Genomic DNA, 26,360 nt, shown 5'->3' with positions numbered 1-26,360 from the left:
CCCTTCTGTCCTCTCCCCATGCAAAGAAGGTGTCTTCCATGTGTGATGGTAAATCTTGTGAGAATTGGATTTCCTTGCTCGAATTAAGGTGGAATAACAGAGTCAGATATACCCCTATCCTTCAGGACTTGGGTTTCAGCAGCCATGCCATTAAAGTGGTTGTAAAGGCTAAAGCTCAGTGCAGCCCCCCATTATACCCACCTGAGCCCAATCTTGACCCAACAATGTGCACAAGAGCAGCATCTGCCTCTGCTCTTTTCATCCTTGACCCAACAATGTGCACAAGAGCAGCATCTCCCTCTGCTCTTTTCATCCTCAATGGCTCAGATACAGCAGTGGGAGCTATTAGCTCCCATTGCTGTCAATCACAGACAGCGAGGAGGGAGCAAGGCCGAGTCATATACAGTGTGTTAATGGTAAGTATGACGTGTTTGGTAATTTAAAAAAAAAAAAAGTATATATATATATATATATATATATATATATATATATATTTATTTTTTTTATTTTTTTTCACTGCAGCCTGCAAGTCTCACATCTTTCATGAACACAATCCCAAGTCTTGCGAAGGAATGGCTTTCACATTTCCAGGGAAAGATTGGAGATCCACCATATCAAAGAGAGCTGTGTTTGGCTGAAAAGAGACATTGGACAACTCAAGGATACAAATGTACTTGGTCCTGAAGAGGTTGGTTTGAAGAGGTCTGGAGTGAAACAAGGCAAAGGGAACTGCCCCAAAAGGAGGCCACCATGAGGCCCAGAACCCTCATACATGTCTAAAAGTTGGACCTTTGGGAGGCAATCCTCTAGCTTGTGCTGTTTCCAAGATTAGACCAAGGTACTCTAGACTTTTTAAGAGTGGGCAGGGATAGAAATTCAATTTTGTATCCCTTTAAAATGACAGATTGGACCCAGAGGTCCAGTGGCACAAATACCATACTATTAGATTGTAAGCTAACAGGAGCTGGGCCCTCCAAACCCTCTAGTATTAAATTGTATTGTTGCTGTATTGTCTCCCTTTATATTGTAAAGCACTCGCAAACTGCTGGAGCTATATAAATCCTGTATAATACATATGCGTACCATAAATTTATTTTTCATTCAGACTATTTAGTAAGAGGTTATTAAAACACTATAAAATGATATTTTATAAAATTAAGTCTAGCAACTAATATATAACTAAAAATAACTTTACACGGTCATATTACACGGTCATTATAAGATAAAGAGATTCTTTGTATCCATACAACTTCTTTCTGACTTATTGGTGCTTCCCCAATGCCTCTCTGTTGAAAATACTATGCAACCATCAATAAAGTGCAGTCACTCGCAACCCTCGATCAAATTTCAGAAATGTTGTCACCAATTACCCCTAGGTTTACCCTAACAATACAGAAAACTGAACACAGCAGAGTAAAATAATTTATATAGCTCAGTAAGGCTTGTCACAAATGGATCAAGTATGGGAATGATCTTGCCAAAGTGTCCAATGAACCAGTTGCAGAGAGAACCCATTCACCCAAAACAAAAGTTTTGTTTTTAGCGAACACTTAAATGTACACCTGTAATAGAGGTAGGAAGGCTGCCATTGGTGCACTTTCCTGTTAAGATTATTAGCTGGATGGTTGTGATGCTGATGCTTTCACTTTTGCAGTCACAGGTCTAGAAGAAGCATGGTGTAAAAGGAGTGTTCAAACAGTATTAAAATTGGACAGCCAGCGAACTACATTCTTATAGGAAAATGGCAGCCCTTATACATCTCCCATGTCAGGTGTACTGTAAGAAACACTGAATAGGTGACAATACCTTGTGCAATTCATCATAAACCAGCTGGTGTGCAAATCTTGGACAAGGTTCCTCCTCCTGAAGGCTTTTGTTTGGATTTTCCTTTGATGCCTGGTCGTTCTTATACACACAAGACCTGAACATAAGAATTGCAACATTAGCAAAAAAAAAAAAAAAAAAAGAAGAAGAGCAGTTTTGTTAAGCATATTTCAAGAGTTACATATATTTTGAAGCACAGAATAAAAAAAAAAAAAACGGATTTGAAAAAGAACATTGATCAAAATTGGAGAACACTTTTAGATACCTCCCAGTTATTGGTGTTAATCTGGCACCTTGTACTAATAGATTTCATTTTCTGATAAACCCTCTAACTGGGAGCCTAACTTTCCAGTTTTCACTGACTTTGCAAGATGGTGAGCAGTTCTAAAGTGACTGAAACCCTCCAGCAGGTTGTCAAGATGAAGGCCAAAGGGATGACCTTATCACCCGTAGCAAGAGAAGTTTGTCATTCCAAATCTGTGATTTCTAGAATATTGCATCTTTACAACGTCACAAACTCATTCAAATCCACCAGGAGAGCTGGTAGTCCACGCAAGACAAATGCAAGAGAGGACAGGATAATGCGGAGAATCTCAATGGGAAAACTGTTTACGGCAGATGCGATTGCTTGCCAGTTCAGAGCTGAATCAGTCATACAGTGAGTGTCTTACCGTTTAAGACCATTTTAACTGAAAGGAAACTCTGCAGTGACCAAAACCTCTTATTAGCAGAAAAAAGCAAAAGGCTCGACTAAAGTTTGCAGAGGAGCATGTCGTGTGGACAGAGAAGAAATGGTCCAAAGTTCACTTTATAGATGAAAGCAAGTTTAATTTATTTGGGTCCGATGGGAAAAATGTTTGTCATCAAACTGGGGAAAGACTGAACCCAACGTGTGTAAAGAAGTCAGTGAAAGGTGGAGGGGGAAGCATCATGGTTTGGGGGTTGTTTTCTGTAGCAGGAGCTGGGCCTCTTATACAGCTATAGGGCAGAGAGAAAGCAAATGTTTATCAGAACCCTCTTCAACAACATGCGGTTCCTTCCCTGCGTTCATCACCCAATTAGCCAGCAATATTCATGCAAGACAATGCCCCGGCACACAGCAAAATTTGTAATGCCATTCCTTGAAGCTAAAAACATTGATTTGATCTCCAGTGTAATATATATATTATATATACACATATATATACACACACACGGATCAAAATTTCAAGTTATGAGCTACCCCTTAAGGGTTACTCGCCACCAGTTGCCCCGCCCAACCTGGCCCCACCCCTAATCACGCCCTAATAAATGATCTCATAAAATGACACTGTTAAATGTTTTTGCATGAATGCAGAAGTAACAAAAACAAAATATTAACTTTATCAGCGCCCGTCCATGCTGCCTCACCGTGCCCATCCCTGCCGCCTCCACCAGTGCAGGTGAAGAGAGGAGAGGAAGAGGAAAGCCAGCCGGATAATCACAGAGAGGGGATCGCACCGCTGTAACAGCTTTCATTTGAATTGCTGGGCACTCGCCATCACACACAGTCCCGCCTCTTGGTTCGGCTCCTATGATAGATGTCACACGTCTCGGCATTGGACCAGCGTTCTGTCTATCAAAGGAGCCGAGCCAGGAGGCAGTGCTGTGTGTGGTGGCGAGCACCCGGCAATTCAAAAGCGGAAGTGATGAAATCCTTGTCGCTTCCAGTTTTTGGCATCACAGAAGAGGGGGAAGGAACAGAAGTTCCACTCTTCACAGTGTATCCAATGCAACAGGACACATTGGTCCCCGTCTACCCAGTGGGAGAAAAGTTTTGTAAAAAACTGTTTAAAGTGACTCGCCGGCTGAAGAAAATGATATATGGATCATGGGTGCAGCTGCAGCCATGACCCAGATATCACCACCTCTTCCCAAGGACGTATGCATATGTATGCCAGCGAGGAATTAGTACCCATTTTTAGAGGGCAGATTTCTAGTGGTTCACCTTTAGTGTAAGTTTTTTTTCGGTGCATACATTAGACAAACAGAACTTTGTGTATGTCTATACATACCAACTATTCCTGACAATGTCATAAATCCAGAATGAATTTCTGACGTTTTCCTCCCGTTTCTCTTTGTCTTTACTTAAACCCGACAAAACGTGGATTTCATTCAGCTCTGGATCAATGGTGGCTCTCTGAGTGAAACCAGTCATTGGAACTACAAAAAAAAAAAAAACATGTTAATTAGAACAGTGATCATATGTTTTTGACAGATGTAACAAATAATTTGCCATTAAGTTTTAGAAACCGGATAAATAACTTTTGAGAAATTATTTATATAGATTATATTATACACACACACACTATATATATATATATATATATATATATATATATATATATATATATATATATATATATATATATATATATATATACACACACATACATATATACACATATATACATATACACACACACACACACACACACACAACTATTTGAGGAAAAGGCATGTATATCCTATATAGTAACTTTCATATAAGAAGCTTACATTTACTAGAGCAAAGGATTTTCACTTAATAACCCATTTGCTCTACAGGAGACTTTTTTTTCTAACTAAAACAGAACAATGTTTTAATCTGGCTGCAAGTTTTGAAAATATTAAATATAACTTCTAGCGAAATCGGATATTTCATTCTGTCTTTGCAGATATGATTGCACACTAGCAAGCATCGGCATAATACCATACAAAAGTCGAAAGTAAAACCTGCAGCTGCTTATTAAGGGAGATTGCATAAAGGTAAAAAGAGTTCAGTTAAGATTTAAACATCGTACAGGCGGTCCTCAGTTACAAAATATCTGACTTACATATGAGACAACCGGAAGTGAGAGGAAAATCTACCCCTAGGAAGGGAAATTCACTCCTGCAAGAGTGCTCATGGGAAAAAGGTGTCTCCACTAAAGCTTTATAACCAATCCTTGTTTCCACAACAACCCAAAATTTTCAAAATCCAATTGTCATAAGGACAGAAAGTGAGGTGAAATCTCCTGAACAGGGGCACAGACAGCAAAACAAATGTTACTGGGGTGTTATTTTCCTATGCTATCCATAAAAGGTAGAAATTATTTTTTTTTTGCCTGGAGCTACACTGAAAAAAAACATACCTGTTCTGACATACAAACAAATTAAACTTAAGAACAAACATACAGACCCCATCTTGTTTGTAACCTTGGGACTGCCTGTACATACTCATTTTAAATTTCTGCACAGTTTATGCAACTTTCACATATTTGTTCTTCCATGGTAAGAGACAGAGAATTGTACACTTGCCACTATAGAGAGATACATTATGTATTCCCTGGGCTCACTGTGTAAAATGAACCCATGGCTGAAGCAGCTACAGGAAAACTGATTGCCCCCAGTGCCTGCGCAGTCAGCTGTGCCATAAAGCAGCCAGGGCTGTACTTGATAATAAAATAACACAAAAAAAAAATACATATATCAAAATCAGTTCTCTGCCTGTTCCACAGATAGTCTATCACATGGGAAGAGAACTGGTTTCAATTACTTAACACACAGATTTACATTGTAGAATGAAAAGCACAGTCCCTATGCAGAGCTGAAAAGGCAGACAGCGGGGGGGGGGGGAACCTGAGAAGAGCTACTCTGTGCACAAACTATTGAACAGAGCAGGTAAGTATGACATATTTATAAAAAAAAAAAATGAGCTGGAACTTCACTCGATCAGTCAACACTGACCATTTTTATGCTGCTAGCATTAGTAAATAGAGAACAAAAATATATCATTTACTTGTTTTAACTTTTTTTTTTTTTTTATAATTTCTTTAGTTGCTTCCTGGTTTCCACATCTAGTTAAATGTGGCATATATCCCAGAAGTCTTCAGGAGGGGAGGAGGGGTTCTCTCAGCCAAGCACACCCTCCTGTCTGCATGCCCAAGCTAAAGGCAGATGGATTCCTGGAAGTAAATGCTACACGAATCATCTGCCCTTACTTGAAATGGCTATGTTTGTGTGCACATCTCAAGTGACAACCGCACATCCTATAAAGTCAGTTTTCTCCTCTTTTTGTGACTTACTTCATGCTAGGGTGGTGTTTTTTAAAGTAATTTCTCAGCAAAATAAATCAAAGGGACATGGATGGATGCTTTGAATATTAAAAATGAATTAAATAGTGTTTTTGTTTTGTCATGCACCGATGCAGGGTAGTTCTGCTTTAGGCACCTGTACTCCCCTCTGCAAGATACCAAGGCCTTCAGCTGTATTTGTGGCACCAGTAAACCCTTTAACTACTAAGCCCTGGACTATGCATCCTACATAACCCATCATTGTTTGACTGACCCTGTGCAGCAGACCAGCGTGTACACTGATGGATAATAAAAAGCAAATGCAAACAGATATCATGTTTTAGATGAAAACAACATGGAACAAATGGGACTTGCAATATAGGATGTGCTTGTAAAGTAATGAATAAGCTTGGGTCAAGTTTCACTATGGAAATGAAAGGGTGTAGTATTACCCCTCCAGCACTACTTTTACAAATTTGAAATGGGAAAGCCTGTAGCTAATGGCATGAGAACTTTACCTCTTTAAAGTGTAAACACACAACTGATGCTCATATTTTTACAAAGCAACGAAAAAAAAAACTGCTTTATTACTAAATTTTCACTTTTTTTTTCTTTTTTGTTTGCAGGCAACAGATCACAAGCAAAGCTAGAAGACAAAATCACCAATCATTTCAATTACCCATGCCAGAATCTTTCTTTGTGCCATCGGAGATGATTTCCACATGGTCGCTGTCCACGTCATAACTAAAAAAGTCATTCAAGTAGGTCTTCGATCTTTGTCCACCAAACACATACAAGCAGCGATTTTTCTTGAATGAATAAGAATAGATTATGAAAAAAACTGCTTATAATTTGCTTCATAAAAGCAATGAAAAAAAATTAACATACGTTTTAATTAAAAAATTGTTCAAATATATAAATACAAACATCCTTACAGAGTGAAAAAGCATGCAGTGTCCAATTCTGGATTGTATATCTTCCGGTCCAGCATTACAAGAGTCTTCTCTAAGCAGTTTCCACACCTGTGTTCGACAATCAAATGCAAAGAGTCCACTGAACTGGGGCTCACTGGCCCTGCTGTCATCAACATTACCATTACACGTCAGTATTCGGCCTCCAAATGTGTAAATCATGTGCTTTTCAGAATCCATACACATCTAAAAATCCACAAAAAGACAAGTTAAAACAAATATAGACCTCTAAAAGGATGAAAGCAATTATTCCTATAGGAAGCCACACAAGAAAATGACTTTGTCTGCATGTATTTAAACAAATTGCAAGCATCTTAAGGCCCCAGTCACACTCTCCAATGGGGTCGTTTACAATTACCAGTGGGAGACGTAGTGGGATTCCCTGTGAATAGCTGTGGACAGGAAGCCCCATTCAAAGCAATGGGAGGCTGACAATTCCCACAGCTATTCGTGGTCATTTGCATGTTAATCAGTCCTGCAGCAATTCCCTGCTAATAACTGCGTTGGCCTCATTTGCCAGTGTGAATGGGGCCTAAATGAACACATACCTGGTGGTCAAATACAAGCTTTGGCCCCCCATCTGCTGACGTATCTTCACTCAGTAAAGTCCAGGTGTTGGTGTCAATATCATAGCGATAGAAATCACTTTTTAGAGATTTGCTGTTTCTTACAGAAGAGTCCAAATACCGACCCAGAGTATAGATCTGCCTGCGCTGAGTATCAATGCACATCTTGTGACAAGACCTGGCACTAGGACCATTCTAAGAAACAAAAGTAAAAATTAAAAAATAGACAAATCAAGAACATCGATCTGTATTACTGAACATTCTATGAAGGTCTGTACTCAGCTGATATTATGAGCCATACTATACGTCTAGTAGGTTTATCAAGGAAAACAAAAAACATACAAACTAGAACATCAGTATCTGCAGCAGCAACCATAAGGTCTTACCAACTAGGAACATACAGATTATAACTGGGAAATCCAAACCATGTTACAATATTTATATTTCTCTAGTAGTTTAAAGTGACACTGACATGGTCTAAAATGCTGTAGACAGCGATGAAGTGAAGGCTTCTTGTTCTTCAAATTGATCCTTGCTGAGCCCCTTTGATCCAGGTCCAGGCTGTAAATAGGTCCTTAAAGGTTAAGTTCACATTAAGAGCATGTTACAGAATCCCCATAACAGCAGGCAGGGGTTCTTCTCCCCACAGCCACATTTAAAATCCAGATCGGTGAATGAATAAAATTACAAGTCCCTGTCACTGTGGCAGACAGCTTGTAGTTATCAATGAACAAGTGCTCCAATCAGCATTCACTCTTCCTTCAGCTCTCTAACTGAACAGCTGTAGGGACAGTGTACAGGAGCCTGACATTGCACCCGCATTCCACTGAATGTGGGAGTAATTCTTTGCAGGCTCCTGTAGGAAAGAATAAATGCCTTTTTTTTTTTTTTTTCAAAAATATGTGCAATTTATCAGTTTTCCCTCAAAAAGGTGAACATAGCCTTTAACTTTTGTTCATGAATAACAACCCCTGTCTTATGCTTAAATTCCTAGGCAGCTACTGCCCACTGAAATTTGATGGTCATATCACTGTAAGTGGGCCCAATTTAAATTTCATAATCACTAAACAAGTCTTTGCAGGCCAGTACAAGGTGCCTAAAAATTGCAATGGTTACCGTTCAAGCCTTAAAAGGCCAGGTCAGGTTACTTTAAAAGGGGATCTACAGACCTAACTGTCCTTTTGTGTCTGCTAAATGTAAAAGATCTGCAAAAATAAAAAAGGCATGCATTTAATCCTTGTTTCTTGTTATACATGTACGTAGCTTGTAATTACTTTAAAAAATAGGGGAATTTACTGTTTTTCTAATCCTTTGAAGGACACAGAAAATCCTATGCTGTTGGGTTATACTGCCACCTACAGGAGGATGGGCACTGGCAAGCAAAATTGTAGGCCAGCCAAAAATTACCAACCAACTCCTAGCACTCCTTTATTTTTTATTACCGTCCTAGTATGGCTAGGACCGTCCCCTACCGCTCCTTGTAATGACAGCCGAGCGGCTTCTCAGCCGCATCGGTTGTCAGTAGAAGTCAGCCGACCGTCGGCTATGGACACCGGTACCGGGGTGAGGTCTCTAGCTGCCGGCATCACCCCGGTACAAGCGCTTTCCCGAAATATCGGCAATATCGGTAAATCCAAAGGCCGATTCTGATATATTGGAGAAAGTGCATATCGGCCCCCGATATATCGGCGTTGCCGATAATCGGTCGGTCCCTACTTTGTACTAGCAAAAGTTAGCCATGGAGCCACTGCAATGCCTTAGTGCTTGCTGCATCTCTGAAGATGCATTTTTGCATAAACTGTTTTGAGCACTGGGAGCCACCTTGTTACTCAGGACTACCAAGCACCTTCAAAATTCCCTGCTGTCAGTTTCCTCATGTACGTGGTTAGTACTGAGGCATTGAGTGTTTGTCATCCACTGGATAGAGAGATGCATGCCCTTTCTTTCGTGCCATTTTAGCATTTAGGAAGCACCTTGCTGTTTATGCTCCTACTTGCTAGCATCTTCATCTGCGGAGTACTCCTGAAATAGATGTGGACTGGGGGGGGGGCATGCCCGGTATGAAGAAATTGCAATATGACAGAAGCTAACAGTATTCCTGTGGCTGTATATGGAAGGTATCAGGCAACAAGTGAGGCAACAAACGATCAGGGTCATCAGGGTCTGAGTGCCATATAAATGAACCTCAGCCCTGGACCTGTGGCTAACTCACTGTTATCCTTTGTGGACACTTGGCAAGCCTGAAGCTCATAAGCTTTGATGAGGAAGGCAGTTTCCAGGGAGATACAAGCTAGAGTTCTGCCCTCAGCCTTTCCATAGTTCACCAATTTCAACATGTCTACGTCATCGCATGGAAGAGTGGTAGATCTCTAGACCCTAAAATGTCTTAATTTAGGCCCAAACATTCCACACAAAAATGTACTAGGTCTGTCAGTCTCCAACCATCAGGGAGAATTTCTGGCCTCTGTGGGCATCAAGTATGTATATCTGCATGTCCCCATTTTTCCAGCGCACCAATGAATCCAACACTTTGCTGTGTGTCCTTGTGCACTTTCATTTTGTGGTCCTACCATCCAGCCTTACTTCACTCTCAGGGCATTCCACTGTGCAGCAGGAAATGGTTGGCATTGGTTCAGGTGGATTATAAACCTTCAGAAATCAGTGCAATCAAACCTAGCTCTAAAATTCATACCAATTAGTCCAGGCTTTGCGGACTTAACTCCTGCATACAGCTTCTGAACTGATGGTAGCCTCCTTAGAGGCAGTTTCATGTGCCTTATTTCACTCCAGATGCCTTTAACACACCATTCTGTCATCAGAGGAGGAGTCAGCTCATTCCTTGGACAAATTAATCTGGCACCAAAGACCAGGTTGTATCTGGCCTGGTAGCTCAAGAATCCACCACTGGAGACAGGGAAAGTGCTTTCTTCCTGGTTTCTAGAAAATTCTCAAAACCAATGCCAGCATGTCAGGCTGGGGAGGAGTCCTGGGCCCCTTGTCAGTACAGGGGACTTAAAATGTCAGAGTCGTCTCATCTCCAGATCAACATTCTGGAACTTTTTGGTAGTCCCTACAACATTGGGCCTCCTGCCTGAAGGGTTTCTCGATTTAGATTCAGTTGGACAACATCAACCATCAAGAAAGGACCAGAAATCTTGTTGTGGCAATAAATGTAAAGAAAATCCTGCCCTGGGCAGAACTTCATGTTAGCTACTATTTACATCCCAAGGATGGACAACTGGCAGGCACTTCCAAAACTAGCGGCATCATGACCCAGGGAGTGGTCCTTACATCCAGGGGTGTCCCAGGACCTACAAAACAGGTGTGGGACACACGATATGAATCCCCTGACCTCCAGGTTCGACTACATATTGAACAGGTTTGTCTACAGATACAGGGATCCACTAGCAGAAGTGGATGAGTACACACTGATCTACACTTTTCCTTGCCTGAAACTCCTTCCTCGTCTGCTTTGCTTTAGGATTGAGATGAAGGGCATTCCGGTGATCCTTAAAGATCTGAAATGGCCCAGGCAGATACTGTACGCCGACCAGGAAAGACTCCTAGCAGACACTCCGAGGGCTCTTCTAGATCATCCAAATCTTCTGTCTCAAAGACCAATTTTCCATCCTGCTTCACAGTTGCTGGCAACAGCATGACTGCAAATGCACTGGTATGAGAGACAGCAGCATTTCTGAATCATGTATTCTCTTGATGATGAAAGCTAGAAAGCAGACTTCTCGCAAAGCTTTATTAATGCACATAGAAGGCATACTTCGCTTGGTGTAAGGCAAAAAGCTTTCACCCCAGGAAATTCTCAGCGGGCTGAATCTGTCTTTTTAGAAATGGGTCTGGACCAGCATTTGGCCCTCAGCATCATTAAGGGTCAGCCCTATCTTGCCTGTTCCAGGGACCACTAGCTTCCCATTCCTTAAAATCCTTTGTGCAGGTTTCCCATGTGAGTTTATGGGATAGAAATTTGAGTCTAACTGGCACAAAAAAAAAAAAAAAAAAAAAAACACCTATCAGCGATATTCCCCTTTCCATTCTCATGTGCAAGGTCGATTTCCTAGATGACATCACTTCCACAAAGAAAAAAGTTTCCTGAACCTTACAATGTAAAAAAACCCTTTGTTTGCACAGAGGTCAGGGGGTAGTGAGACCCAGAACATCCTAAGGTAGTTTTAGCCTGTCACCTCAACCACAATATTGCTTTTTTTAACCTTTTGTGTGACTCCAGCGCATCAGGAGATTTTCCTCTATTGCCCAGATGTAGTTTGGGGCTGGGAGAGTTCCTCTCATAGGCACTGCTTCCTTCAGAAGGACTGACTTGCTCATGTTTATTCCCAAAGGTTCCTGTAAGTTAGTACCAGCTTCTCATACCATTGGTGGCTCAGACATTATACAAGCTTGTTGTCTCAAGATCTGGTACAACCCTTTTCTATCAGCATTGGGCTATTGTTTCTCAGATTTGCAAGGCTACCACCTGGACGTCTGTTCATGTGTTCTCCAAGTTTTGCCTGGTGGATGCTCATTAAATGCCAGCTTTGAGCTAGAGAAACATTAGCCAGCTATTTGAGCTGCACGCAGTCCCCAGTTCAATTAGTGTTTTGTTGCCCGCTACCTACCCCTCTGTTGAATCGTTTTCGGACATCCCGACAGCATACAATTTCCAGTGCCGTTCAATGGATGAGAACGAAAATAGATTTTGTACTTAACATAAAAATCCTTTGCTAGGAGTCCATTGAGAAAAACAGATTCCACCACTCTGCATTTATGTTGATCTTGGTGCTGCTATGCCCAAAAACTGAGGTATGCTGGGAGGAGGGGTTATTCTGGGCTGGCCGACAAATTGTTTGTCAGGATTCAATCCTCCTGTACATGACAGTATAACCGGACATTCCTGACTTCCTATGTCCCTCAGTGGACTCCAAAAGAAAAATCCTATTTCCTATCATTCCCCTGCAGTTTGGTGATCCTCTTTATTGCGCTACAAGCCATATATAGCAATAGACTTTGCAGTGTTGAATAAGTGGAAGTCGAAAACAGTGTGGTTGATATCTGCCTTTGGCTAGGAACTGGGCAAAAAGTTTTCCTCTGATGGGTGAACTATAATTGACAATTTTGCATATTTGCAATATTATTGCTTGGTTCCACTGTGTGAAAGGATTTGCAAAAAATAACCCCATGGTGCTTTATTTTAAATACTGTGTGGCAACATAAAGTGATTGTAAACGATCACCTTGTAAAACAACCCATTCAGTTTAAAAAAAGAAATTAAAGGCAAAACATTTATGTATTGATCTAAATATATATATATATATATATATATATATATATATATATATATATATATATATATACCTTTTTTATGAGTGATCACATTCCCTCTGTTATCCGCTGCACAAGAGCTGGGAGAAGAGAAGCAGCAGTACACAGATTCCCAGTGAATGACTGTGCAGCAGGGGTGTGTCAGGACAAGTCTGATGATTGGAGGAGAGCAGGCTGAGTTCCCAGCATAGCTAGAACTGACCACGATGAGTTCTCCGGCACGCAGCGTTTATATCTGCCAGAGCCGGAAATGCAGACATCGCTTCTGGCCTCTGAGGGTCATAGAGATGGCCAGAGATCATCTGTTCCAGGGCCAGCTCCAATGGTAAACTGCCAGCGGCTGATTTTTTCTCTAGCTCCCTGATCGCACGGGAGAGACCAGACAAGCACCGGGGGGAGGGCGGATGCCTGTAGCTGCAGGCAGTATCCAGATATCTCCACCCAAATGATGTTATACGACGTCTACTCAGGGGGAAGTGGGTAAAAAGCAGGACTTAAGGGCAAGCAACTAAATACAAAATATGGACTTACTTTCCTGCCAAATTCTGCTTATCCAGTCTTGCAAATGACATGATACTGACAGACGGCACAGCCAGGTACTGATATTCAGTGCAGTTTACCAGTAGAGCTCAGCCAAGGAACTTGGACAAGGACTCTTCCCAATGATGAATCAGCCCCTGTTTGACCTCCTGCCACCAAACTCTTTCAGTTTTGTACCATTTGAAATATTCTCTAAACCTATAATTAATGAATAAATTAAATTCAACATGCACAACACTTTAATAGCAATTAGGTTTTCTAAGAACGAATGTGAATCCTGTACAAAATTAAAAAATTTTAGTTCATGGTTTTAGGTCATCATGAAAAATCAAGACAAGCTACCTCCTTCTCTGTATCTCGGGATATGCAGATCCACTGGTTCTCTCGGACGCTGTATGCCCAAAAGTCTGCTAGATCCTGTGTTCCATCCCAGCCTCCAAATAAATACACCATCTCTGCCAATTAAAAAACAGTTGCATCAATAAGACTGATATTCTGAGGCTACAGTCTTACAGGGCATTGTGAAACAACATGTGAAAGATGGCTCTTTAAAACACCATCTGAAATTATTCTTCTGTTGAATAATATGGCAATGTACATGAAGTTTCATCCACTCAAAACCAGCTTTCAAACACAAAAACAAGAAACCTGACAAAAACTTTGATAATTTCACATATTAAATAAAAAGCTGCTGATAGTAGGTTGCTCTATTCCATTTTGTAAATTTCTATGAAGACAAAAAAAAAAAAAAAAAAACTGGGTAAAACTACCACAATTGCCAAGTGTACGCCCAGAATAATGATTAACCTTACAGGGGAAACTATTATGCTTCCGATACGGATATAAATATATATATTTTTTTGTTGCTTCAAACGTTTTCAAACTGAAGTTTTATTATCCTTTAATGGATTTAAATCTTTGTTTTACCACCTCAGCTCCGAAGGGTTTTACCCCCTTCATGACCAGGCCATTTTTGCTATTTAGCACTGCGCTACTTTAACTAGTAATTGCACAGTCATGCAACACTGTACCCATTTTTTTTTTCTTCCATACAAATAGGCCTTTCTTTTGGTGGTATTTGATCACCACCAGGTTTTTTTTGTTTTAAGACAAAAAAAAAAAAAAAAAACAGAAAATTGTTAAACTTTCTGCTATAAAAACATACCCATTAAAAATAAATGTAAAAAAAAAAAAAAAAATTTCTTCATAAAACTTTTGCCCAAAATATATTCTGCTACATGCTTTTGTAAGTGTATATTAATTAGTTTGCATGAAAGGTATAGCATCTAGAAACTATGGTATTTATATTGGATTTATTATTTTATTTTTTATTATACTATAAATGGAACTGCAATATTGCAGCTGCCAATTTGAAACTGGTGCTGGGTTGGGGGGGGGGGGGGGGGGAAGAATGACTAACTACCATTGACATCACCAGTGACACCAATCCGTGATAATACTATACACAGTCACTTTACTAATGACACTGGCTGGCAAGAGTACAACATCTAGGGAGATTAAGAGGTTACATTTGTGTCTAACAATGTGTAATGTGTGCTGCTTTTTTCTAATTAACTTAGTTTCTTAAACCGAGAGATTGCTCCCTCGGTACAGAGCCCTGTGCTGATAGTCGACACAGGGCTCTGGGCTGTGATTGGAAACAGCAGATCAGCAGGTCCCAGCCATGAATCGTTGGCCAGTACTTGTCTATATTCCCGTCACACACATTCCTGGATCACTAGGCTAATCTGTAGCAGATGCTGTAGCGACTACCAGCTGGACACCAGATATCACAGATCAATGCACATACTCGCCAGAACAGCATGGATCTTCGAATGCAGTCCAAATCTTTTATTACAGAGAGATCACATCACAAAAGAAGTGCAATGTTTCGAAGCCGGATCATCACATGCCTTACTCAGCTCCGAAATGTTGCACGTGTTCTTTTGTGATGTGAGCTCTCTGCAATAAAAAGCTTTGGACTTCATTTGAAGATCCATGGTGTGCTGGCAAGACTTTGCTTGCACAGGCCACCAGTTCGCAGTACGTTGTGGGTGAACCGCAAGTGTTTAAACATTTAATACAGTATATAGCCATGACATCTTTCTGGCTGACATTCCCAAAAAGGATTTCACCTTTGTGCACACAAATTCTCACAACTAAAATTTTACATATAAAAATAGTAATCAAACAATACATTTCTCTTTATCTGCTTTCTTTTGGTCTGTTAAATATACGTGTTCGGCAAGAGCAAAAAAAACAAAAAAAAAAACAATTGCTGCTCATCCTGCCAGAAACCTCGTGAGGCAATAACTTCCTGTGCTCTTCTGCCACTTGATGGTTACCACTTAGCATTCTTCTGTGCTATCTCTATACTACAAAACACCTCCTCCTGCTTTGAAGAGACGGAGGGGTTGTAGTCCTAACACAATCCCTGTCCTAGGGTGACAATGCTACTCAGCACTGTTGTCACCCTAGAACAGGCATTAAGGGCAGGATTACAAGGTTGGAATTTGGGAAAATAAATGAAACTGGCAGGAGGCCAGAAGCAAAACCACCAGCAGTGATTGTGCTGCTGAGGGTATTTGCTGGAAGGAAGGATTTGTTTTTAGGGACGACAAGAATATACAGAAGAGCACAGAAGTATTGTTGACATACTGGTTGAACAGCAGAATTTAAAAATGCCTCTCAATATTCCATTAAACTTTATTTTGATGCCTTTTTAATTTGCAGTATATTTTTTAAATTTAATTTTACTTTGTTGCACTTCACTTTTTCCTTTCACATTTGTCTTGTAAAATTGACCAATACTATTCATAAGATAAATAACATGTGAAAAGTAATAAGTAGTTACTGAAGATCAAAATGTTCAAGAATGAAAACTAGCTCTCAATCAAAGTCAAAACACTGGGTCATATGTTGGAAATGTTGCTTGTAGGACCATGACAGTAAAGGGTTTATGTGAACGGGTAGGACTTTAAGTGACTGATAATTGAAACATTTATGGGAGGTAGAAAATGCTTGCTCCATTACTGCAAAACCTTCCTGAAGAGAAGCATGAAGTCAGACATGAATGAATCACCATGGGTAGTTGGGAAAGGCGATCCCTAAGTAGCTATGCCAAATGCCACCACATGTTTTGAAGCCCTGAAAATGTAACAGCCATTATACAAAGAATTATTTTTGGCTGGGTTTGGGGTCTCTTGTAAAATGGTAAATATCCAGTCGAGGTGTCAAAGATAAATGTCAAAAACCTTTATTTCCCTTACCGCGTATTCCAAAGAACACGATGACTCAAGAAGACTAAAGTAGGCCTTAAAGACAATAAATTAGACCAGCTGCATAGACACTGCTTGGTGTGCTCTAATGCTGGGGACTAGAGAACCGATTATTGTACTACATTATGATGTTAATTTAAACATTCAACATACTTGTTAAAAATATGTTACTTTATCTGAATAGTTAACTTATGCGAGTCCATGCACTCTCCTACTTACCGGTACTTCACTGCTTGATAAATTGCTACAAGAAGCCACATTTTAAAAAGGCAGAGGAGGCAAAAGTGGCTCATAAGCCACTGGTTTCCACAGATAAGGCAGTATAATTACTATGTGGCAACCAAATGGCGAACTGCTGTCCTTGGAACTAAAGAATGTTTTACTGATTAGGAGTTCTGAGCATTAATTAAAAAAATAAATACATAAAATAAATAAATAAAAGCCGTGTCCTCAATTCCAAGAAGTTTTAATGTATAAAAGATTAGTGCAGTCACCATAGAAGTTTACAGGGTGATAAGCAAATGTTGTTGTCTGGCAATCACACTGCCACATCAAAAAGTCTTTCACCCGTTTCTTTGGTCACTGTACAAGCCTAATATGCTTTAACCACTTCACCATGCCTCCTGCATGCTTCCTGGGGCATGCTCTGCGATCGCTGTGTCCTTTGGACACATCTGATCACAGATAAAGGTAAAGGGTCAATCACAGCAGCCCTTTACCATATGATCAGCTGTGCCCAATTACAGCTGAGCACATGTACACACTAGCCGGTTATCAGTGTTCCTTTCCTCATGCGCTGTCACAGAAGAAAAAAGGTTTGTTGTTTTTTTGTTTTGTTTTTTTCTACGAGGTTTGTTGAGTAAAATATAAAAAAGTCCAATGGTGACTAAATACTACCAAAAGGAAATATCTATGTTAAACTATAGAAATTTCATATGGGTACAGTGTTGCATGGCCGCGCAATAGCCATTCAAAGTGTGAAAGTGCTGAAAGCTGAAAATTGGCCTCGGCAAGAAGGGGGTGAAAGTGCCCAGTATTGAAGTGGTTAACATCAGTCAGCAAAAAAAAAAAAAAAAACAGTTTACCAGATTGTACATCGATGACCATCTGATGTCCTCCTCTCATTCCCGGCCTGCTATCTTCTCCGTCCCCTAAAAAATAAACACAAGCAACAGTTGAAAGAGAACACTGCTGTGAAAATATTTCAATCCAGTATAAACCAACACTTAGTCATATTATCTTGAAAATTCTAAAAGGGTCTCTTTTGTTGCTGAACTAGAGTAAGCTAGATAAAAAGATTATTCTAGTGCACAGCCGAGACATAAAAAAAAAATGTTACCTTTAGTGCTTTTAGGAATTATCTGGTTCCACTGTGGTTTATATTCTTGTTGACTGATGTATTGGCTGAACAGACCATCTAAAAAGTACAAATCAAAATCTTGTTACATTTATTCTGGCATTCAGGTATAAGTGTTAAAAGTGGATGTAAACCCTCACGTATACCCAGTGAATTTAACAGTCTAAGATGATACACAGAGATTAAACAAATCTCCCTGCTTAAGTTTTATTTGTATAGCTGATGTCTTCATCTTTTTACACGGTTTAGAAAGTGAACATTGTGTTAGAATTTTTTCTTCCTGTTCTAGCACTGGGTGTGGAGTCTTGGCAAACACTGTGTGACAGCTAATTGAAGGAAAGGCACCCCCCCCCTCCCCCACCACATAAGCAGAAGAAGGAACAAACACGTGGAGCTGTACTCTAAATAGACCAGCTCTCTGCTAACCTATCTCTATGCACCCACCCCAACACAAATTTCCAGCTGCTTTTATCTCCTGTGTCGGAGAACTTGTCAGAAGTTCTCATGCTGATAACCGAGGAACAGAGCAGCAGAAAGACACGGGACTTAGGGCTTTGGAGAGAGATGAGTAAACACTACAGATATATGCCCAGGTCAAATTTCATGAATGGGGTTTATATCCACTTTAAGTAAAAATAGATCATAATCCAAGGATGTATTAAAAAAAAATCTACTGAAGCAGAAAATGTAGCTCTGACAATTATGTAGTTATAACCATTTTTCTAAATCTATACATTAGAGGCAGTTTTAAATGAATATCTAAAATATTTTTCTTTTTTCCAAGCCCTAAATTTACTACAAAGTACACATAGTGTAATTACAAAAAAAAAAAAAAAATTGTATTCAAAATAATGAAAGGGCAGCAATACATCTATAGCGCTAAAGATATTACCGTATTTATCGGCGTATAACACGCACTTTTTCCCCCTGAAAATAGGGGGCAAATTGTGTGTGCGTGTTATACGCCGATGTCATTAAAAAAGGCAGGGTACATACACCAGTATCAGCTGAGCGGATGCCATCTGAGATTACCTGGGGGACCTGCGAGTCCCGGGCTCCTCAGACCTCGCATTGCAAGCCTCGGGCAGCCCTCCTCCTATCTGTGTGTTACACAGTTTAACTCTCGCGGCCGTCAGAGTGTAACCACGGCAACACACTGCACAGCTCGCGAGAGTTTAGCCTGAGCTGAGAGGAGCAGTGAACCGCCGAACATGAAGCAGCCAGGTACAAGTAAATAAAAACATGTGGGATTAAATAAGTCTCGGGGAGTGGTGGAGCACACCGTAATCACTGCCAGACAGGGGGGAGGGGGGAGCTAAAAGACACATACTGGCTGACAGGCCCCCCTCCCTGCAAAGCAGAGTGTGTGTGTCTCTTTGACCTCCCTTGTAAGGCAGCAGTGTTCACTGGTGTTAAAGGGGGCCAGAGTAACAAAATGAGTCTGCCGGGGAGGTGAGGCGCTAAGAGACACACACTAGCTCCTCCATTCCTGCAAAGCAGAATGTGTGTCTATTTGCTGTCAGGCACTGTAGAGATGTCCAGAACTCATACCCTTTTAGGTACAAAAGAAGATGAGGTTGGGACTTTGAGTGAGAGACGCGACCAGGCTGGCAGAAAACAAATGGCATGTTTATTGGTACATATAATTAAATTCAAACAGCATATACAATGTTACACAAGAAATTGTCACATGTGGAGAGAGCTAATAAGTGGTCCCATAGTCCAATTACATATAAGTCAACAGAGTGGGGTTCCATATATGGTGGAGTATTGAGGAGTATACATAGTATCACAAACTTGGATTCCAAGTAGTAGCGTAGTATTAGGATTTAGCACATCATAAGCTCAACGCGTTTCCCTTCCCCCCCCCCCCCCCCCCCCTATACATACAAATTTAGGGATGGAGAGTCGTGACCTGAGCTGGCAGATACACAATTGGCTCATCTGTCCATGACCATACAGCCTGGCTTTCAATCCCTAGCCTCAGTTGTTGGTTCTGGCTCGATCCCCCTAGATCCAATGGGGGACAATGTTTGTACTTTTTTATGACTATAACATCATTCTCATTGTACCATTACTATCTGATGTGTTCACAATTTTGTCTTACAATGCGTTTGATACAATGGATTGGTGGTGTGGTTGACCTGCTGTTGTCTATCCCGGGAGCTGCGATGCGCATCGGCTGCTCTCCCTTTCCCCCCGCACGGAGGATCGGGTGGGCGGGCCGCTGCGCATCGGCGCCACGCCGACTCGTGGCGTCATTCTGATGCCATTGCGCCGGCGGCTGGTTTCCTCCTTCAGTGCATATGAGACAGCACATGGGACGGCCATGCCTTATGGCGTGTCCCGCCCCTGGCTGTCTCTCCCCTGCACTGAGCGTGACGCTGGGTTCACTTGTCTGGCGGCTTCCTGGCGGATGCGGAGCACCATGTAATGGAGTCTGGGCTCCACTTGCTGGTAGTACTTCTCTTCACCTCCTTTTCACCCATCCTCTTCGGCTTCAGATTTCCTGGTTAGCCACACTGTTTCCTTTTCTTTTTCTTCTGGTTTCCCTCGGCTGGGTCTTCATTCAACTTCATTCATTTGGTTTCACGTGGTTGTTCACCCATTTCTTTGCATCGGCAACACCTGCACTTTTTTCTCCACTATGCTACACGATAATACACCATCACACTTCCATTTCCCCCCCCATATTATTTTCACTTATACATCACCATACACTCCCCTTTTCTTTTGTCAGACCACATCAATTAATTACACATTATCTATTCACCCACACCACAATCATAATATATGTTCATACATCTTCCATTTATTCATGCAATACTTAATAATAGTTCATGTATACCATATACTATGTACTCATTACATCTTTATGTATTATACTATATTACAGTACATGATTATATACATATAATTCTTATCTATGATACTATATTATACTACAGCATTACATACTCTTCATTTATTTATGTCTATAATCATTATACAAAGTATATCATTACACACAACTCTCTATTCTTCTCACCTCACTCTTTAGCAGCACTATGATATATTCTTACCTTGCTACTCCGCTATGTTATTGTTAACATCATATACATATATTTTTGATAGATATCCCTCTATGCCGCTATATATCTTGGATCTCTTATGACATCTATTTTAGCCCACACTCATCATGTGTGCGGCTCGCTCTGCCTGGTCTGTCGACTCTGTGTGCCCTCAGCTCCCAGGGAGACCTCATGGGGTCATATCCACTCTCCCCGCCTATCACCACTTGAGCTTTATACAAGTGTGGGTATGTATGGGGGTCTGCCCCTTCACCCCTTCCCCCTTTCTCCAATTCATATTTCAGCACTGTGCTTATGTCCCTATATGTTTTCTTTTAGAATTTTGCATCTGCTCCTGACGAAGTGGCGAATTTGGGCCACGAAACGCGTTGAGCTTATGATGTGCTAAATCCTAATTCTACGCTACTACTTGGAATCCAAGTTTGTGATACTATGTATACTCCACCATATATGGAACCCCACTCTGTTGACTTATATGTAATTGGACTATGGGACCACTTATTAGCTCTCTCCACATGTGCCAATTTCTTGTGTAACATTGTATATGCTGTTTGAATTTAATTATATGTACCAATAAACATGCCATTTGTTTTCTGCCAGCCTGGTCGCGTCTCTCACTCAAAGTCCCAACCTCATCTTCTTTTGAACGATTGAACCGGGATGGAGTCGCACGGCACTCCCACTGTGCGCCTCATTTAAAGTCCCAAACCTTTCCCCCCCCCCCTATACTTTTAGGTACAAATGTTTCAAAGTGATGAAGGGGGACAAAGTTCTGAGCTACCCTTATTTTTCTTCAAAGTTATTTTAATTAAGTTTTTTTCCAGAAAAATCCCTCTTAAAATATGGTGCGTGTTATACGCAGGTGCGTGTTATACTCCGATAAATACGGTAATTGAAAACACACTGCATATTCCATTTAGGCTTTCTAAGAGCTTTCAGACATAAAAAGTTCCCAGGTTCCAAAAGCAGAGAGCTGTCGTACAGCTCCTGTGGAAGAGTATTGGCCTTTCCCTCATTCCTGCCAACTGGTCCACAGCTATGATGAGCAGTCTCACTAACCAATAGTATATGCATGCAAAGTGGGCAGCCTGAGTTCTAAACCAGAGTAACCAGTTGACATTTGCATAACAGAGCCTGTCAGGGGAGCTCTAGATGTTGGAAACATCTAGGTAACATTTAGTAAAGAAAAAAAAAAAAATTTTCAGTCAGTTTATACATTATGTGCACCGTGTAATATAAATTATGCAAAACACATGTAAATGTATAGGCATTTACCATTTACAGCCTTTTCAATCAACTCTTCACTGCCATCAAAGTCTCCTTTCAAAACCAGCTTGTCATGAAGCTCTGTTAACATTGGATGTTCTAAGGCAATTTTGGTTTTCTTCTGTAAGGACTCAAAAGCCTCTGTGTAATTGTGCTGGCGGAAGTGCTTGAGACAAAGGCGAATGGCTTCCTGTTCACGGTACTACTGGAACACAAGGAGAAGGATGAATAACTTTACTAAAATTATCATCAAAATATACTGCAAATGGTGCTGCATTCAACAAAATGAACTGCTTCATAGTAAAGTACAATGATAGCCTGTTATTTGTTATTAAAACATTGTGGGCAGATAGGCTTTTATTGTAGAGGGAACTCTGAATGTCTCTCGTACAATAAAACTCCCCTTCTGCACGTACACAAAGTGAACATGTTCAGCTCAGTGTACAATCTCAGCATGTCTGGATGCCAGGATTACCTTTTGTGTGCATGCAAGGAGAATTGCATCGTTCTATCACCCTAGGCCGTCCAATCAAGGCAGCCGAAGATGTAAAACCCAGAAGACTGGGTAAAGATAGAATGTGTTAACAAGGGCATCCAGTGGCAAGTACAAGGACTTTAGGAAATTTTAAAACCGATCGATGGGTTTCTGTGTTACTTTAGTTTGTGGACCGCGCTGGCACATTACTAAGAAATGTAGCAGCTCTGTATGTAGCATTAGCCACATACAGTATACAACGCTGGATTCTGGCAGCGGTATGGGAACTGACGCTGGAACAAAATCAAGTTTGGCTGAGTGCTGCTCAGTCATCTGCATGAAGCCTTGTGCTTTTATAAATAAATAGAAAGCTTACGCTGATTGGCCAAAATGGAGATTATGCTGTTATCTGCCTGCCTCAGCCAATCAGAGGAAGCCTTATATTCATTGATCATACAAGGCTTCCTAGTTGAAGATGGTTAAAGTGAAACTACACTGCATCCAAGTGCCATCAGAAATGCTACTTAATTTATAATATTCAAAGCCAACTCATCCATCCACATGTCAATGCTTAATTTTGCTGAAAAATCACTTTAACCCCCCCCCCGCATTTCCAGCCATGGCCATCTTGAGTAAGTGCAGACGTTACATGTAGCATTTATTTCCTGGACTCCATCTGCTCTCAGCTCAGGCCATACAGACAGGAGGGTGTGCCTAGTTAAGAGAACCCCCCCCCCCCCCCGAAGACTCCTGGGATATATGACCTAGACATGGGAACCAGGAAGCAACTGAAGAAAAAAAAGTTTAGGTTTACAAAAGCAGTGTTGGGGTAGTTACTCAAAAAATGTAACTAGTTACTTCTGTAAATTGTAATGAGATTACTTTACTAGTTACTGCATTTGAAAAGTAACTTCACTACTTATTACTTTACTTTCCTCTTTCATAATTGACCGTGTAGAAGAAGATACATGACACTCTTTCTGCATAGAGTATACTGTATAAACACAGGCTTTGGGAAACATGAGAACAAAACCTGAAAAAACAGAATAAAACAAAGTGCAACAAAAAGTCATAAACTTCATCCCTCTCTACTCTTCGAAATAACGATTGTATCGCACGGCTTGGGTAACGCAGGAAAGCGCATTCCTATAGCCTAGTAAAGTAGTGTAGTTACTTCTTATAGCCTAGTAAAGTAGTGTAGTTACCAATATTAGTATTGTAACTAGTTACTTTACTTAGTTACCAAAAAAAGTAATTTAGTTACTGTAATCAGTTACTTTGTAACTAGTTACCCCCAACACTGTACACAAGTAAGTGGAACATACTTTCCAATCCATTTACTAGTGCTAGCAGCATGAGGATTAAAACTAGTTAATATTTATTGAGTGTGTGACGTTCCGCTTTAAGCATTGTTTGGCCCAACTCAATTATGTTCCAGCAGTGGGATGGGAAGTTCATGTACCAGGGCTGGAACACAGCGTTCCATACTGTATATAGCTGATGCTATATACAGTGCTGACAGCGGCTTTAGCAAAATGGCCTAAACTAATGTAACACAAAGCAAAAAGCATCAAAAAGTCAAATCGATGGATATTGAGCTTTAGATTAACATTTAATGTTACTGCTGTCTCATACTTTGTGAAATTTCCCTTTACTAGCTTTGTAATCAATGAAACAGCCAGGATAAAATCCAAAAGAACATACAGCAATAATACCTTTTTGTATAGAAGGGACGATGATAAAATCCCCATCAGGTATTTACTGCTGTGTTTGTGGGAGAGCACCTAAAATTTGTTTATGGCCAACAAGATCGAAGTAAAGGGAAATCTCATCCGTGAAAACGCAAACAGCAATAAAATAACTGACAGATGTTCAAATATTTGACCATGCTAGTCAAAAAAAAAAAAAAACACATTTAGCTGAAGTTTCCCTTTAATACATTCAGCAGCACAGCAATTGCATGTGTCCCAGTCATTCTGTTTTAAGAATATAACAACATGTACCCTTACCTTACTGTACCAGTGAAGACAGGGCTGTACCACTTCTGGGTTATCAATGCCACTAATTTCAACATACCAGATACTGAAGTTAAAGCTTGGTCCCCAAGACAAGAGAGGAACTAAAAAAAAAACATAGGCACATAAGATTATTGTGTCACACATTGATTTAACTATTTTCATAGGACCCTGATTATACATATGTGAATAAGATATCAAAGAGTAGTGTTATAATTCAGGTGAATCTAGTTCTGCTATGTTTGTAGCAGTTTACCTGGAATACATCTTTAAACATGTACTAAGCACTAAAAGCAATATATTTAAATACTTCTATCCTTTGCAGTCTCTGTAGTCAGACTGCACAGCCATAAGGATCCTTTCACACTGACAAGGTTTAGTTTGACCACACCGTAGGTGTAGCGCAGGTTGGCTGCCATTTCCACGTTCTGAAGGCACATCAAAACCATGGGAGATAGTAGAATTCGATAGAAAAGTGCAGCTTACCCAAGGGTACATTGAGCTATATACACTGTGTAGTCAAACTGCACCGAATCAGTGTGAAAGGGGCCTAATGTGCCACAGAAACTGCACATTGTAAAAAAACAAACAAGATTTGATAATGAGATAAAAACAACATTACAACATTAAATATTAGACTGTAATAAAGATCTACTTGGAACACTATGTACTGCAAAACATTTCACTAAGACTCCGTTCACACTATGTCGGATCCGACTTCGGGGCGACCTTTGAAGTCGCGTGCAGCGCGACTTCGGCACGACTTGCACGGACTTCATAAAATGAATGTCTATGAAAGTTGCCCCGAAGTAGTACAGGACCCTTTTTCTAAGTCGGAGCGACTTGTGTCGCTCCTATTAGAACCGTTCCTGTACTACACTATGGGACGCGACGGATCGCAACTTGTCAGGCTGACCAAGTCGCGGTCCAAGTCGGATCAGTGTGAATGGGCTGTAAATGTTTATCAAATGTCTCCTTAAAGCAGGATTTTAGTCGATTTAATGGTTTCCCAAAACTGTTGCATTCAAGGGCATGCTGTAAATGACAACTGTCACAATTGCTTGTGCTCTCAACTGAACTGTCAAACTATCAAATAGCTGGTGTCATCACAAATGTGCAGCACCATGGCAACTTCAGATTGCAGATGCAAATAAAGGCTAAGATGGCAGCTTAGCTGTCTGTAAAGGATAGGGGAGTTTAGTTCTGCTTTAAATGAAAAGCGAGAGTTAAATTCTGAAGAAAGTGAAACAAAAAAAACGTTGTTTACATTTCAAAACTTTAATGACGTATGCAGAAGTTTCCCTGATATTGCAGCTACAACAGTGAAAACCTGACTAAGATTAGGTTATGGCTAAGTAGTATACATCATTAAACAACTTCTGACACAAACTAGTAATATACCTATTTTAATGAATCGGCATGGGAACATCTGCTCATCAATTTTATGCTTCAATGTGAATGTTTCTTTGTTATAATCATTCTTCAGGCCACTGAAAGAAAGAGCATGCTTAAAGTATGCATTTAGTAGAATTTAGATCTTGCAACTTTGACTATGGAGAAAACACACTGAAGACTTTTGCTACACACTAGTATTGAATGAACAAAGCTACAGCA

General features: G+C 40.5%; 1 protein-coding gene across 2 annotated transcripts in view; it reads right to left on the bottom strand.

Annotated features, from left to right (window-relative positions):
* The window catches only part of MKLN1 (muskelin 1), a 61,766-nt gene that overhangs the window by 13,414 nt on the left and 21,992 nt on the right, over window positions 1–26,360 (bottom strand). Inside the window, exons 4-14 of one of the 2 annotated variants that reach the window (XM_082253344.1) lie at window positions 26,148–26,236; window positions 24,741–24,850; window positions 22,266–22,458; window positions 17,902–17,979; window positions 17,648–17,713; window positions 13,627–13,739; window positions 7,396–7,608; window positions 6,812–7,033; window positions 6,556–6,685; window positions 3,858–4,005; window positions 1,807–1,921 (exon numbers count right to left, since the gene is read on the bottom strand). In XM_082253344.1, the coding sequence (XP_082109470.1) occupies window positions 1,807–1,921; window positions 3,858–4,005; window positions 6,556–6,685; window positions 6,812–7,033; window positions 7,396–7,608; window positions 13,627–13,739; window positions 17,648–17,713; window positions 17,902–17,979; window positions 22,266–22,458; window positions 24,741–24,850; window positions 26,148–26,236 (1,477 nt within the window). Of the gene's footprint in view, window positions 1–1,806; window positions 1,922–3,857; window positions 4,006–6,555; window positions 6,686–6,811; window positions 7,034–7,395; window positions 7,609–13,626; window positions 13,740–17,647; window positions 17,714–17,901; window positions 17,980–22,265; window positions 22,462–24,740; window positions 24,851–26,147; window positions 26,237–26,360 lie in introns of those variants that run through there. The other variant, XM_082253345.1, reaches the window with a different exon arrangement.

The sequence above is a fragment of the Pelophylax lessonae genome, assembly GCF_965119305.1.
Source record: "Pelophylax lessonae genome assembly, chromosome: 4".
NCBI classification, from domain to species: domain Eukaryota; kingdom Metazoa; phylum Chordata; class Amphibia; order Anura; family Ranidae; genus Pelophylax; species Pelophylax lessonae.
The sequence above is the reverse complement of the archived record's forward strand: the minus strand, read 5'-3'. Positions and strand labels throughout refer to the sequence as shown.